This window comes from Sinocyclocheilus anshuiensis, unplaced genomic scaffold (assembly GCF_001515605.1).
Source record: "Sinocyclocheilus anshuiensis isolate Anshui unplaced genomic scaffold, SAMN03320099.WGS_v1.1 scaffold1580, whole genome shotgun sequence".
In the NCBI taxonomy this organism is placed as follows: domain Eukaryota; kingdom Metazoa; phylum Chordata; class Actinopteri; order Cypriniformes; family Cyprinidae; genus Sinocyclocheilus; species Sinocyclocheilus anshuiensis.
The window spans coordinates 834,253-850,822 of NW_015557283.1; the positions used below are offsets into that span (position 1 = coordinate 834,253).

Genomic DNA, 16,570 nt, shown 5'->3' on the forward strand with positions numbered 1-16,570 from the left:
TGTGTGTGTGTGTGTGTGTGTGTGTGTGTGTGTGTGTGTGTGTGTGTGTGTGTGAAAAATATATACATAAAGTATTAAACAACATAAACAATTCATTGTCATTCTAGTTACATTCTAGTATGAACTTAAAGCAGTAAGGCATGGAGTAATGAGTTGAAGGCATCCATCAAGCACATTTGTATAAAAAATGGTTAAACAGCAGCGCAGTGTTCTGTGTGGACCGGCTCTTAGCATGACACGTCAAAGCCGTCACTGGATCATGAGAAGCGCATGTGAGGTGTGTGAACTCACTGGCGTGGACCTGTAGGCTGCAGCACCCGCAGGACAGCAGGACGCTGGTGCCGTCGTCACCGATGTGGGAGTTCGACGGCAGGGGCTCGGTGTTTTCAGCTCCTGCGCTGAAGCACATCTCTGGAACCAGCGGACGGGTGCGACAGCAGACCCGGGACACCAGGCCAGACGTGTCCGAGAGGTGGAAGGGGTCCTTAAGAGGCTAAACACACACACAAACACATGAGAGAAGAGAACACGCTAAACCAAAGAGAAATAAACAACGAAATAAAATAACTTCCTGTCTAATCGGGCGGTTTTTGGTCAAAAAAAGCGTCGAAGTGAACCAGATTTTGTGCCGATAGCCAAAAGTCTGATTATGTGAGGCACTTTTAGTGTTTTGATAGTGCCGCACAGTGCATTACCTGTGTGTACGGACAGAAGAGCGTGCAGACAGCGCAGTGCGGCTCGATGGTCGCCATCGCAGCGTTGAACTGTTTCTCGGCCAGGAAGTTTGGCAAGCGGTTCTGCCACAGCGCGCTCTCCTCAGACTTCTTGGCCTCCGGCTGAACTCCGCCACCTACAGGCAGCCCAGAGTACAGCTCTACAGAAACATACAGAGACGACACGCAAGATTCACTCTTCAGAGGAGCTGCACACTACAATAATCACTGTACACAACTTCACCATGAAGATGGATAGAACAATAGATAGAACGATAGAACGATAGATAGATAGATAGAACGACAGATAGATAGATAGATAGATAGATAGATAGATAGAACGACAGAATGACAGATAGATAGAACGATAGAATGATAGAGCAACAGAACGACAGAATGATAGAACAATAGAACGATAGATAGATAGATAGAACGACAGAATGACAGATAGATAGAACGATAGAGCGACAGAACGATAGAATGATAGAACGATAGGTCGAAAGATCGAATGATCAAACAATAGATAGATAGATGATAGATAGATGGATAGATGGATAGATAGAATGACAGAATGAGATAAAATGATAGAATGATAGAGCGACAGAACGATAGAACGATAGATAGATAGATAGATAGATAGATAGATAGAACGACAGAATGACAGATAGAACGGTAGAGCGACAGAACGATAGAATGATAGAACGATAGAACGATAGATAGATAGATAGAACGATAGAGCGACAGAACGATAGAATGATAGAATGATAGAACGATAGAACGATAGATAGAGAGAACGACAGAATGACAGATAGATAGAACGATAGAGCGACAGAACGATAGAATGATAGAACGATAGATAGATAGATAGATAGATAGAATGACAGAATGACAGATAGATAGAACTTTGGGTGAAATTAAATGCTTTTTAATTTGGAATATAGAAAACTATTAATTATTTTAGATAGATAGATAGATAGATAGATAGATAGATAGATAGATAGATAGATAGAACGAGCTAGATAGAACGATAGATAGAACGATAGATAGACAGACAGACAGATAGATAGATAGATAGATAGAGAGAACGACAGAACAATAGATAGATAGATAGAGATAGATAGATAGATAGAACGACAGAATGACAGATAGATAGAACGATAAATAGATAGATGGCTAGAACGATAGAGCGACAGAATTATAGAACAATAGATAGATAGATATAGATATTTAGATGGCTAGACAGACAGACGCAACAATAACTAAAGTGTGCAGAAGCTAAATAAGAAGAATTTTAATATGATTCTCCCTCATAAGCACTAAAAATACACATTTTTTTAGAGGTAAATAAATCATATAGAAGGCTATATAATGTGGCTCAGTATGAGTGTTGTCCTCCTCCTCTGAGCCGTGACTCTACAGACGCTACAGTGACAGCAGGCGGTGCGGGTTTACAGCTGTCTGTCTGTTCATAACACAGCACAGACAAAACAATAACCGTCTTTCAGCCGCCCCGTCTTATAAAGAGCTGATTGTTTGTGGCTGCTTTCTTTCATACTTTATTGCACACTTTCACAAACAAACAAACACAAAACAACATCTCGCCATCAAACCAGAACACTCTGAAATAAAATGAAATGTTCTAAAAACATTCATATTGTAAAAACATATCTAACTTTTAACAACTTTTTCCTCAGCCATCAGACATTTATCTAGGGTGCCAAGTTTCTTCTGTTCTCCTGAACTACATGCGACAACAAAATCGGAATATTTCTCGCAGTACCCCATGAAAAAAAAAAAATACAACATTGCCGTTTTCAAAGAATGACAGAAATGCCGTAATTATATTGTAAGTAATTTAATAACATGCATTGTCATAAATTGAGCCTCATTTGAGAAACAGGAATAAACCAAATTTGTGTGTAAATCATTTGTAAAAACTTTCTTGCATAAATTTTTCACTAATAATTTCAACAATAAAAAAAATGCATATTCATTTACATACTTCTACGAAGTCATAACGAAGTTCATTTATGAAACGCAAGCAAATGAAATATCTCTTATTTAAATGTGAAAATTTAGTCGAGATGTTTTTCACAAGCAATTCTATGAACATCATTCGATTTTATGATTTTACAATTTTATTGTTTACGTAAGAACCAAACGTACAGATAATTTTACCATTTTAAGAATTGTCATTTATGAAACTTGCAAAACAAAATTTGGGTAATTTTTCTGTAAAACTATTCTAACGCAAATTCAACAATTTCTGAAAGAATGGTTTTACGAACGTCATTCGATTTTTTTATGGACATTTTTTATGGACAAAAAAACACACAAGCAACACATGTAATTCAAGAATATCTTTACGAACAATTTAACGATTTTATGTCCGTCGTTGCGAACGCAATCTATGAAAGAGGAGCAACACAAATTCAGGTAAACCTTTCGTTAAGTTATTTTCACTTAAACTGCCAGATTCAATTTACTCACATTTTACGTAATGTTGTACAAACAACCTTAAGGACATCATTTGATTTTTTGTACATTATTTTATATGTCATTTTTGAAACATTAGAAAAACAAGTTTCTGTGCATGCAAGAACGGCTTCATAAATTTACGTTTAAAGAAGGTCATCACAGTGAAACCTGCGCTCTGAACACTGCTGGGCGGTGCGGCGCGCCATATATTTTCGGCCAAAAACCAAAATGCCATTTTTGGCCGATAATTTCCGGTGCATCCCAAAAGATTGGTTTAAGAAACGTCATTTGACTTTACAGACATTATGAACTGCATCAAAAAAAAAAAAGGAACAATACATGTCATTTAACGATAGCTTTACGAACAGCCTTAAGAACATCATTTGATTTTTTTGTACGTTATTTTGAATGTAATTTTTGAAATGTGAGAAAAATTAGTTTCTGTGCATGCAAGAATGTCTTCATAGACTTACATACACTTAAATTTACATACATTATCTGATTTTAAGAACGTCGTTACGAACATTTCTGCATTAACCCTTTGACGCGTACGATCGCACCGGTGTGATTAGAACACGTTTAAACTACCAAATATATTTAGTTACAATTATTTGAGAATCGGAATATCAGATAATTCATAATATAGTTAACACATTTGTGATTTTTTTTTTTTATAAAAAGGAAAAATTAAATAAAAGCAATACATCACTCATACACAGCTATTGTAGTTGTGGTGTGTCACGTGACAAGCATGACCACCGTCACCATGGAAACGATAAGGCGATACATTCTAATATAAGGTCGTTGAAAAAAACTCACGCTCGGTGGGTTCGTGAAAAGGTCAAATGGTTTTACAAACATTTGATTTTTCATGGATATTACTACAAATTGCATTTAAAGCACACGTAAAACAAGTAAATTAACAATAGCTTAATGAACAATTAAAATATATAATTACGAACAACCTTCCGAACAATTTGATTTTTTATCATTATTTAAAATGTCATTTTTGAAACATGACAAAAACGAGTCTTGATGCATGCAAGAATGGCTTTATGAACAATTTTACATCATTACGAAATTAATTTGAAACATAAAACAAATTCATGGAAATCTTTCGTAAATCTGTTCTAGCGTAAAATGTTGCACTGAAACTTTAAGTGAAAATTAATGTTTTTGAAGAACAATTCACACAGGAATCTGCTTGCGTTTCATGCATGAGGCCCAAAATGTTAATAGTAAAAAAAACAAATTTTCGGAATTTTATACTGAAAGTATATTGCGCTTAACGTTCATCGTTAATGATATCATGAAAGCAGTACTTACCCTCATCGCTGGAGGCTTCCTGTTTGACTATGGAGTGAGGAGAGCGCATGGGTGGCTTGCTAAACGGATGTCTTCGGCTCTTCTTCACCTCAACTTTCTTCTTCAGTTTCATGAAAGGATTCGGCTGAGAACAAAAACATTTAACGATAATTTACCTCAACGTTTAAAATCCTAAAAACCCTTTGGGACCAGAGAAGCTGCTCACCTGCAGGCCGGGAGCGTCTCCATTACTCTGGTCCTGAATGTCGCTGGAAGCGAACTGCTCAAACACCTGCTGGAAGGAGAGATCGTCGAGATGCTTCGGCTTCTTCTTTTTCTTCTTCTTCTTCTCCTCTCCGTTTTCCGGTGGAGGATCCTGAGATTCTGTTTTTCCATCTTCACCTGCAAAGGCAGTTGCTAGGGTGTTACTATGTGGTTGCTAGGGTTTATGGGGTGGATGCTATATGCTAAAAGTTTGCTTGCATCACCTTCTCCACGGAGTGCTGCTTCCGCCTGCTCCTGCTCCTCCCTCTCCAGCGCCTCCAGCGTGAGGAGCGCCTCCCGCGCCATGCGCTCGTCCTTCTGCTGCCGCCGCTGCTGTTCGCGCTCCTCCACCTTGAGCAGGTACTCGCTCATGTCCAGCTCCACTCCCTCCTCCGCCAGAACCTTCACCTCCTCCAGCTTCAGACGGCGGAACTGTTTTACCTTCGCCTGAGCCCTACGACAAACAACGCAAATGGATAACGAACTTATATCAATGCAAACGTTTCCCATTTAATAGTTCTCATTTATTACGATTCAAAGAGTAAACATCAAAGGCCAATAAAAACCTAGTGAACTTTTATTTCAAACAAAGCAATTTCCCACTTGATAGTTTTTATTTATTACAATTCGAACGATAAAGGTCAAAAGTCACCAAAAACTTCACATAAGCACGCCAAAAAAAGCAACATATAACGAGCTTTTGTTTCAAACAAAACATTTTTCCACTTGATAGTTTTTATTACGAATCAAATAAAAAAACTCATAGGTCAATAAAATCTTTACCTAGACTGCTAAAAACAACGCAAATGGATAACGAACTTATTTCAACGCAAACTTTTCGCATTTAATAGTTCTAATTTATTACGATTCAAAGAGTAAACATCAAAGGTCAATAAAAACCTAGTGAACTTTCATTTCAAACAAAGCAATTTCCCACTTGATAGTTTTTATTTATTACAATTCGAACGATAAAGGTCAAAAGTCACCAAAAACTTCGCATAAGTACTCCAAAAAAACAACAACAACGGATAACAAGCTTTTATTTCAAACACAAAATTTTTCCACTTGATAGTTTTTATTACGAATCAAACAGAAAAGCTCAAAGGTCAATAAAATCTTCACCTAAACTCTACAAAAAAAACAACGCAAATGGATAACGAATGTATTTCAACCCAAACGTTTCCAACTTGATAGCTTTCATTTATTATGAGTCGAAAAGTAAAGGTCAAAGGTCAATAAAATCTTCACCTAGACTGCTAAAAACAACGCAAATGGATAACGAACTTATTTTAACGCAAACGTTTCGCATTTAATAGTTCTAATTTATTATGATTCAAAGAGTAAACAACAAAGGTCAATAAAAACCTAGTGAACTTTCATTTCAAACAAAACAATTTCCCACTTGATAGTTTTTATTACGAATCAAACAGAAAAGCTCAAAGGTCAATAAAATCTTCACCTAAACTCTACAAAAAAATAACGCAAATTAATTTATTTCAACCTAAACGTTTTTTGCTTGATAGTTTTTATTGATGACGATTCGAACAGTGAAGGACAAAGTTACAAAAAACCTTATAAATAAAAACCTTTGCCTGAGCTCTACGACAAATACCACAAACGAATAACTTTTTTTCAACCCAAAAGTTTTCCGACTTGATAACATTTTGTTTATTAAGATCCTAACAATAAAGGTCATTTCACGACCATGGTAAATTTTCGCAGAGAGATCGTTAAAACAATGCATTTAGCACACTTATTTTGATCAGTAAAAAAAATAAAAACACAAATACAATTATTTTTAATTACAACAGCTTCACTATTATTATATCTAACCATGAACGTCATAACGTGACATTCCTACATCACGCTATCGCATCTTTTTACTATTATCATTCCATAAATTATTTTTATCAATTTAACAATGTATTGTGTTTAGCATTAAAAGCACATAATATATTCAGTACTTACACAGATTTTCACAGTCACACATCGTTAAAACGAAACAATGAGTTTGTGCAAAGCATGTTTTTTTTTTTGTTCAGGGGACTGATGAAAATTAGTTTCTAAAATCAACGATAAAGGCCAACTAACAGATTTTTGTTGCAAAAAAAAAAAAAAATGAAAGATTGAAAATTTTCGGCACCTGCGCAGGAGTTTCTCTCTGTACGTGACCCTGGTTTTCTTCCAGTGCTCCAGCTCGGGGCTGCTGAGGCTCGTGGGTTTGAGGTGGTCCAGGAGCGTGTTGTCTTTCCCCTGCTTCCACAGATCGTAGCGGTCGGGCTGCAGGCAGCGAACGAAGACGTCCATGGAGATCTTCACCATGTCCTTACGGCACGTGCACTGCAGAAGACAAACGGGAACCAACAACTCTAAATAAACAAAGTCCACGACTGTAAAACAGTTCTAATATGTGACACAATCACGGCCAGTCAAAATGAATTTAAAGTTTAGTACACAGCTATGTGGAGATATATTTTGGACCAATGAGATTCCATGTTGCGCGGGGCTAATCAGCACAAATATATATATATATATTCATTTAAATGCATTAATTAATTGAATGTATAAATGTATTAATTTCTTATTAATTTATATTACTTTATATTCTTTTAATTCAGTTTAAATATGCAGTTATTTATTTATTTATGCATTTTTTTTAAAAGTGATTTTATTTTTGGCCTTCAGTTTTGAGATTAAATAATATTATAGAGTAATATGAATAAAAATGCTAATTTATATACAATTTATTAAATATGAACAAATAATAATACACATTAATTAATATAAAATTAATACATTAAAAATAACAAGCTATTACTAAATATAATGTAGAAACTTTAATTTTCTGTAAAGCTGCTTTGCAATGATTTGCATCGTGAAAAGCGCTATACAAATAAACTTGAATCGAATAATACTATAAAAATAAAAAATAAATAAATGTAACAAAATATTAATTATATTTCAACTAAAAGAATAATATAAGTTAAAAATAAAATTAATAAATTACTATACATTAATACATACATTTAAATAAATAAAACTTAAATGTAAATTATTTAAATACACAAAAAAATTAAGATGCAAAGAGAAGATTAAAATTAAATTTGAAGTAGAATACTACTTCAGAATACTACTTAATTCACCTTAAAAACTACAAAAATATTGGGGTTCAAACTGATGCAATTGTATAAAAGATGAGAATCAAATGAACTGCATCATGGGAGTCGTGTCTGAAACAACAATTGAGAGGAAAATGAAGGCGATGGAGACGAGATGTGATGATTAGATGAAATAAGTCTTCATGCAGGTGCGCAGACGCAAGATTATTAAATCATCAGCGCCGACAACTGTGACACGGGCTTTTAATTGCATTGAGTTTGCATGGCGTGGATCGAAGTGAAAAGCGCACAAATCAACATCTCTCAATCAACAGCGAGAGAGAGAGAGAGAGAGACGGAGGAAATAAAAGTCATTTTCCTGCGAGCTGCACTCGGCTGTATTACATCGGGCCGCTATTTCCAGCGCCGCGCCGGAGCTGCTGTTCAATTACCAGAAACATTCTGCAGCTGAAGTGAAGACAAACACTGTGTGTGTGTGTGTGTGTGTGTGTCAGGGCATAATAACGGCAACAAGCGCTATTCTTCACTCCGAAATGTCAATGTCTCACAGCGTAACTCCAGGGCTTTGCCATATTATGCTCAGAAATGCATTTCCAGCCCGACTGGAAGGATCAGACTCCACCTAGAAAACAAGCAGTGCTGAGGAGAAGAACCAACCTAAACTAAAAGTACAATCATGCTGCGAACATTTTTCAGGAGCGTAACTGGGACTCAGCTGTTTCCAAAATACTGCAGGTTTTACAAGCTACATTTCCTTAACGAAAATTGTGACAATAGGGAGATCAATATTTTTTAAAGAGTAAAAATAAATAAAAAATAAAAGGAAATGCATGTATTGTGATTATTTTAAACTACAACAATAAAAAATTAAAAACCATATAAAAAAAGTGTCACTGTGTGCATAAAGTAATATATAAATAATAGCAACTAAAATATATAAAACTATTTAAATGAAATACAATTTTAAATGTAAAAAATAAATACATTTTTAAACAACTCCAGTTGCAAAGTATTTAAATTAAATTTGTAGTGGAATACTTAAATAATGAAAAAAATATATATTTTGCAATTCCAATACATATGCAATATATATTGGCAATGTATATTCTACAAAATATCTGCAAAAAAAAATGAGGCACTATTTTATGTTTTTGAAAGAAGTAGGTTTTTAGCCAATTTGCACAAACATCCGAATAACATTTATTTATTTATTTATTTTGTTATTGAAATCTTCCACTTCAAATTTACATTAAATCTGCTCTTAGCAACTTTCAAAGAAATATAACAATTAACATTTCAATTGTATTTTATTTAAATATATATATTAATGTATAGTATAGTATTTTTTTTTTATACATTTTTTGAAAGAAGTCTCTTCTTGCTCACCACTTCTGCTTTAATTTGATAAAAAATTACAGTAAAAATTTTAATATTTTGAAATATCATTACAGTTTAAAATAATAACTTTCTATGTGAACATATGGTAAAATGTAATTTATTCCTGTGATGCAATGCTGAATTTATTAGGATTCTTTGATAAATAGAAAATAAAATTAAAAAACTGCATTAATTTTAAATGGAAATCTTTTGTAAGATTATAAATGTCTTTATTTTAGCTTTTGATCAATTTGATGCATCCCTGCAGAAAATAAATTACATTATACAAATTTAAAATGAAACAAAAAAAAAAGAAAGAAAGAAAGAAAAAAAAAGAATTTAAGATGAAGCGAGTATAAAAGTTTTTACACTTTAAAAAAAAAGTTGGAAAAAAAAAAAGACGACAAAGAAAAACCTATTATACTGACACTGAACTCTCCGGGATCAATCTCTTTTATTGTTGTATTTCTCACTGCTGAGCCAATAAATGGAAATAGAGGACACAATCACAGGCCTCTGAAGACAACAGAGCATCTGAGATGAACATGTTAATAACGCTGTAAACTCATCCCGTCTCTCTTTCTAGACCAGGTCTGGCCATTACACGAGCCGTTCAGGTGGATTATAACCCGTTTCTCTGAGATCTCACAACACGATAGAAAACTGAGCAACACTGTGAATATCACAATGATTTTAATGCGATTTTCTCTCCGATTCAAGGATTCATTCACAGCACCATTAAAAAAATGTTCATTTTTCATGCATAAAAATGTATAATGTAAATATATATGTGTGGACGACAAAAACAAATGTACGCAACACTATTCTGTCTTTTGATTAGTTCGTTTGTCCTTTCGTTCTTTTTATTTTTGTCCTTTTAGTTTGTCCTTTTCATTTGTTTTTTGTCGTTGGTTCTTTCCTTCCAATCTTTTTGTTTGTTCTTTTTCTTTATTTTCATTTGTCCTTTCTTTATGTTTGTTCTTTTAGTTTTTTCTTTTTATTTGTCCTTTCTGTTTGTTCTGTTTCTTTTTGCTTTTTTCTATTGTTTGTTTGTTCTTTTTATACTTTCTGTTTGTTCTTTTTCTTTCTTTTCATTTGTCCTTTCTTTTTGTTCTTTTAGTTTGTTTGTTTTCTTTTCGACTGTTCATTCTTTTCATTTGTTCTTTCTGATTGTTCTTTTTGTTCTATTTTTTTTTCTTTTCGTTTATTCTTTCGGTCTGTTCTTTTTCTTTCTATTAATTTGTTCTTTCTGTTCTTTTTCTTTCTTTTTGTTCTTTTCATTTTTTTCTCTTCGTTTGTCCTTTCGTTTGTTTATCTTTTCATTAAAGTGTGACTAAGTATCATTCTGTAATAGGCCAGAAATCAGTCTTATTTCATGAATGTGCAGGTTTAGGGCTCTGAGTAATGAAGATACGCCTGTAGAAGATATAATAATGAGAGGACTGTTGAGCGACACGAGAGAGATTCAATCTGAAGATCCGCTCATGTGCTTTAATTAGCCGCGCGTCACTAATCACTGCAGATCACCAGCCGCGCGGCTCACGTGTGACGAGAACCTCTAAATGCCAACACGATCGGGAAAAACCACCCACGTGTGCGTGTGATATAAGAGAGAGAGAGAGAGAAACGAAAAGAAACGCAAACGAAAAGAACAAACAAAGAGAAAGGAAAAATGAAAAGGACAAGTGAAAACAAACGAGAAGAAAGAACAAAAGAGAAGAGGAAAAAAACCCCCGAAAAAGGACAAACGAAAAGAAAAAAATGAAAAGGACAAATGAAGAGAAACAAAAAAGAAAAGGACAAAAGAAAAAAACAAACGAAAAGAAAGAACAAACTAAAAGGACAAATGAAAAGAAAGAAAAAGAGCAAACAGAAAGAATAAAAAGAAAGAACAAATAAAAAGAAAAACAAATGAAAAGGGCAAACAAAAAAAACAAAGAAAAAGAAAGAAAAAGAACAAACAGAAAGAATAAAAAGAGAAAAAACTAAAAGAACGAAAAGGACAAACAAAATGAAACAAAAAGAACAAACAATGAGATTGTAAAAAAAGAGAACCAACTAAAAGAAACAAAAAAAACAAATGAAAAGAAAGAAAAAGAACAAAGTGAACGAATAAAAAGAGAGCAAACTAAAAGAAAAACAAACTAAAAGAACAAAAAGAAAGAACAAACAAAAATAAAGGACAAATAAAAATTAAAAAAAACAAACTAAAAGAACAAAAAGAAAGAACAAACAAAAAGAAAAAAAAGAACAAACAAAAAGATTGTAAAGAAAGAACCAACGAAGACAAAAAAAAACAAACTACAAGAACAGAGAAAGGACAAACAAAAATAAAAAGAAATGACAAACTAATGAAAAGACAGAACACATGAGCACATGAGGACAAATGAAAAGAACAAACAAGAAAGAAAGAAACAAATGGAAGTCTGAAAGGATGTGAAAGACATGAAAGAAACTGAAAACTGCAAAAGAATAAACAAATAAGCAAAGGAACGAATGAACGAATTAAAGACGAAATGAAAATTATTTTAAGAATTGACAAAATAATACAAATGTAAACGAGACCGAATGAACGAACAAACTGAATCAGGAGCGAAGCAGCAAGAACGAAAGAAAGAATGAATGAATGAATGCAAAAGAATGGCCGGATGAAGCGGAAGGAGGAGTGTGAATGGACTGTGAGGTGCTCCTGTTTCACGTGTTGTTGTGCGTCACTCCCGTTACAATTCTCGCGTGTTTTCCTGACAAACGTGGTTTGTAGAGTCATTGGGTGACAGAGTTGTTGTCAGCTCGTGTGGTGTAACTCCCGGTTGCAGATAATTTACATAGAGTCACGTAGTGTGAACAACACAACGACTTAAAGACAGACAATCAAGTCATGTAGTCTGAACAGCACAGCGATCTGCCGACGTTTAAAGTCGTGTAGTGTGAACTTAGCCTTAAGGCTTGTTCACAGCGGGACGAATATCGCGGGCGATTATCGCCGATGTTTAACGCCTCATGACTAAACAAAGGGCGCCAATGTGAGCGTGCACACTGCGCAAAACGTGAGGCGTGAAAGCGTAATTTTTTTAAAGTCCCCCTGTAGTCAAATATTTTATCCCTTAAAACTTATCTTTGATCATCAAAATGACATATTTAAATGTTTTTTCTTGTGAAAATAATTTTATCATGCCTTAAAATTGCTTGAATGTAACTCTACACCCTTGCCTCATTTACTATACGCGGATCTATGAATATGCAAATTAGTCCCGCCTCCACTCAGTCACACACCAGCCAGCGCCTCCTGATCCACTGAACTGTAGTAACCGCAAAACAATGGTATACACGGATAATGACTGATAAAACTATGTTTTTACTAGCGGACAACTACAGTGAATACTGTAACATTCGTTAAAGTTACTTACTTGATGATGTTGTGTTCTAAAATGCCTTGAAGACTCGAATGCAGCCGTCTGTGATGGTTAATTCGCGCCCGCGAGCATAACGTGTGAAGTGCAGACGCCGCTGCGGGAGAGGTGCGTCTGACTCCGTTCATCGCCAGCGAAAATCGCTTGGGTATGAACACAAAAGACGCGTGGAAAAACGTTGGCGATAAGCACTCGCGATAATCGTCCTGGTGTGTACGAGGCTTTACGCTCACCTGCGTGGCCATCTTGCCGTAGTCGATCCAGCGCAGGGTTGCGAAGTTCGTGGACTCGGCGCAGTTGAAGCCATGGTTGAATCCGGCGTGATATCCGTACGGAAACGTGATCATGAACTCGCCCTCCTCCTGCGTGATCTGCGGAAGAAAGACAACAATGACAAAATCATCACGACGAGGTCCACGCGCAAAATCTCTGAAACTGTTTCACGTTACCTGCGCTGATTGTGGCATGGAATCTCGCAATTACACAAAATTAATTTAATACAGTAAACTACACTGAACTGGGAGAATTAGATTCGGGGAACTGGAAAAAGTACAGCGCTTTATAGCGAATAAATTGCATGAGAAAGAATGTGAAAAAAAAAAAGAAACGAAAGAAACAACTTATTTTTATTAGCTATTTAAATAAATTAATAATTTTAAAAAAAGTCAAACGAAATACAAATAAAGACTGTTTTAATTCAGTTTAATTTAAAAGTAATGATGCACTAAAACAAAAAAATCAAATGTTTTTGACTTAAATTAACACCAAATAAAGAAAATGGATGTGAACGAATGATGAACAAAATGAAAGAAACTAGTTTTATTATTATCATTTTTATTATTTAATTAATAAATTAATGATTGAAATTAATAGGTCAACTAAGATAATTAAATTAACTTTTAAATCAAATTTAGATTCTTATGCCGATGTCGTGGGACTGTAAAAAGTACAGCGTTTTATAGCGAACAAATTGCTAAAATAGTATACGCAAAAAAGCAAGAGAAAAAATGTGAAAGAACGAAATAATGAAAAATGAATTATGTGAAGAATTGATAAATAAACAAAAAAAGGAACAAAAGGAACAAACAATTTATTACTTTTATTAGCTTTTTAATTAATGAATAATTTAAAAAAATGAAAATACAAATTAATACTTTTAAATTAAATTGAATTAAAACAAAAAGTCAGGTACTAAACAAACAGTCAAATGAAATACAAATTAACACAAATTAAAGAAAATTGATGTGAACCAATGAATAAACAAAGGAACAAAGTACTTTTATTATTATAATTGTTATTATTTAATTAATAAATTAGCAATTAATAAATTAGCAATTAAAAAATTAAGAGGACAACTAACATAATAAAACTGACTTAAATTAAAATTTGTTTAATTAAAAAGTGAGGTATTAACTTTAAAAAGTGCAGCGTTTTATCATGAAAAAATACGCAAAAACAAGATTAATAATTAATAATAAAACAATTAATAATATGAAACAACAAACAAACTAAAGAAAAATTATGAATGAGCAAAAAAAAAGAAATGAAACAACCTATTTCTTGTTACTTTTCTTACATTTTATTTTTAATTAACTAAAATACAAGTAATTACAAATTAGTTAAAAAGTCAACAAAATTAAAAATAAAAAACACAAAAGCAAGAGAAATAATTACAAATAGTAAAGAACAAATAACGAATTTAAGAAAATGATGAATGGACAAAATATAAACAAAACAAACAACCTATTTCTTTTGTTGCTTTCATTACATTTAAGTTTAATTAATAAACGAATGATTCAAAAAATAAAGTCAACTAAAAAAAATATATAAATACCTGCACAAAAGCAAGAGAAAGAAATAAGAATGTGAAAGAACAAAATGAAGGAATTAAAGAAAAATGATGAACAAATTAATGAACAAAAGTAACAAATGTGTAAAAAGTATAATAAATAATGAATAAATTGAATTAAAATAAAAAAGTCAAGTATCATTGGTTAGGGTTGCAAAGGGGTGGAAAATTTCCGGTAAATTTCCGGAAACTTTCCAAAAATCCCTGGAATATTAAAAAAGAAAATCCTGGAAAGTTTCCAAAATTTCTGGAATATTTCCGAAATTTACTAGAAACTTTCCACCTTTTTGCAACCCTAATCATGGTGTAAATTTACATTAAAAAAAAATCTGATTGCACAAATATTATATATATAAATGAAGGCAAGTGTCTTTGCGAATAACTGGAGTTTGAATGTCAGTATCTGCAGCACTTTATTGTCAATTCTGCTCATGTGCTAATAATCATGAAGCCCTCGGCTCATTGGGACGCATGTGTCTCTGAAGATGGAAGTGCTGGACGTTTAATTTTTTCCCAGCTATTGCTCCGTTACCCCACATTTTATTAATTTCACTGAGCTCTACAGTAATCTGGGCGAAGGCAACACTGAACTGTACTTTGATGAAAGAGCCAATAACCGCTGAATTAAGCTGCAAACGACACTTTAGAGGGAGAAAAAGCCGTCGCGGGAAAATCAGCCGAGACTGAGAAACACGGCGGCTTCCAGCGCTAATATCTGTAGCCATTAGCGGCTGATGGGAAAATAAATTTGCTGTGAGAAATCGTCAGCCTCCCCTCTCGTTTTCTCCATACATTCATCGTCTCTTCCTCGGCTGCCAGCGGCCAGAATAAACGCTGGAAAGATATTTCAGACGCTACGAGGTGCTAAGCATGGCAGAGAGTTAGCCGGCCTTAGCTAATGAATATTTTCATTTCACTCCGTTTTCTTGCTTTGCGATCGGTGGAGTCACGCTTCAGCGTCATGCTGGCGTCCATTAGAAAGAAAGTCAGATTCATTAATGCCGTTCGGAGACATATTTCACTGCTACGTGTCTGGTGTTTTCATAGAATTGGCCCTAGGGTGTGTTCGCACACTTAACGAAGTTAGATTATGAGTTGGGTTACTACAAAAAGTACTGCTTTCTGTTATTACAAAAAAATGATAGAATTTCATATATGAGACGAGAAAACAACTAACGAACAAAAAATGTCAACGAAAATCAACATGAAAAACAGTGTAATAAAATATGACAATAAAAATAATTTTCATTTGAAGTGAAAGGAAAAAAGTAAACTAAAATAATAAAATTAATTTTGAAAAAAAAAAATGTACTTTTAATTTAAAAATAACGTCAGGTATTACGGTGTACATTACAGTAAAAAAATCTGATTGCGAAAAAATTATATATACAAAGTTTAATACACAGCGAATAACTAGCATTTGTATTTTGCAGAAATGTATATAAAGGTATTACTCATTTTAAATGAAATAATTTTAACTGATTTGAAAGAAAGTTAATTAACTTTTAAGATAAAATTAAATTGTAATAAAGCAATAAAGTCCAAATTTATGGTGTAAATTTGCATTACAATAAAAAAATGTGATTATATACACAACATATTTAATAAAACAAGTGAATTTTGCAGAAATGTATATGAAAATATTATTAATTTTAACTGAATTGAAAGAAAGAATAAGTCATCTAAATTAATAAAAATTACTTAAAATAAAATGTATTTTTAATTTAAAAATAAAGTCAGGTATTATGGTATAAATTCGAATTACAAAAAACAAAATCGGATCTAAAAATATTATAAATAAAAAAAATACTTTAATAAAAATACAAGTGACCTAGTGAATAGCTGCATTTGAATTTTGCAGAAATGTATATAAAAGTATTATTTTATTTTAAATAAAATACAATTATTAATAACATTTAAAATAAATAAAAACATAACTAATTTAAATTAAAAAGTAAACTTAAACTTACAATAATACATTTACATTTTATTAATTCTTTTAAATGTACTTTTATTTTTAAGGCCCCCCCCCACCCCACCCAAATATTAAATGCA

General features: G+C 33.2%; 1 protein-coding gene across 1 annotated transcript in view; it reads right to left on the bottom strand.

The window, feature by feature from the left end:
• The window catches only part of LOC107679073 (lysine-specific demethylase 4B-like), a 65,901-nt gene that overhangs the window by 17,303 nt on the left and 32,028 nt on the right, over positions 1-16,570 (bottom strand). Inside the window, exons 8-14 of the mRNA XM_016474490.1 lie at positions 12,900-13,037; positions 6,904-7,100; positions 4,985-5,214; positions 4,723-4,898; positions 4,518-4,641; positions 696-874; positions 292-493 (exon numbers count right to left, since the gene is read on the bottom strand). Of these exons, the coding sequence (XP_016329976.1) occupies positions 292-493; positions 696-874; positions 4,518-4,641; positions 4,723-4,898; positions 4,985-5,214; positions 6,904-7,100; positions 12,900-13,037 (1,246 nt within the window). The remainder of the gene's footprint in view (positions 1-291; positions 494-695; positions 875-4,517; positions 4,642-4,722; positions 4,899-4,984; positions 5,215-6,903; positions 7,101-12,899; positions 13,038-16,570) is intronic.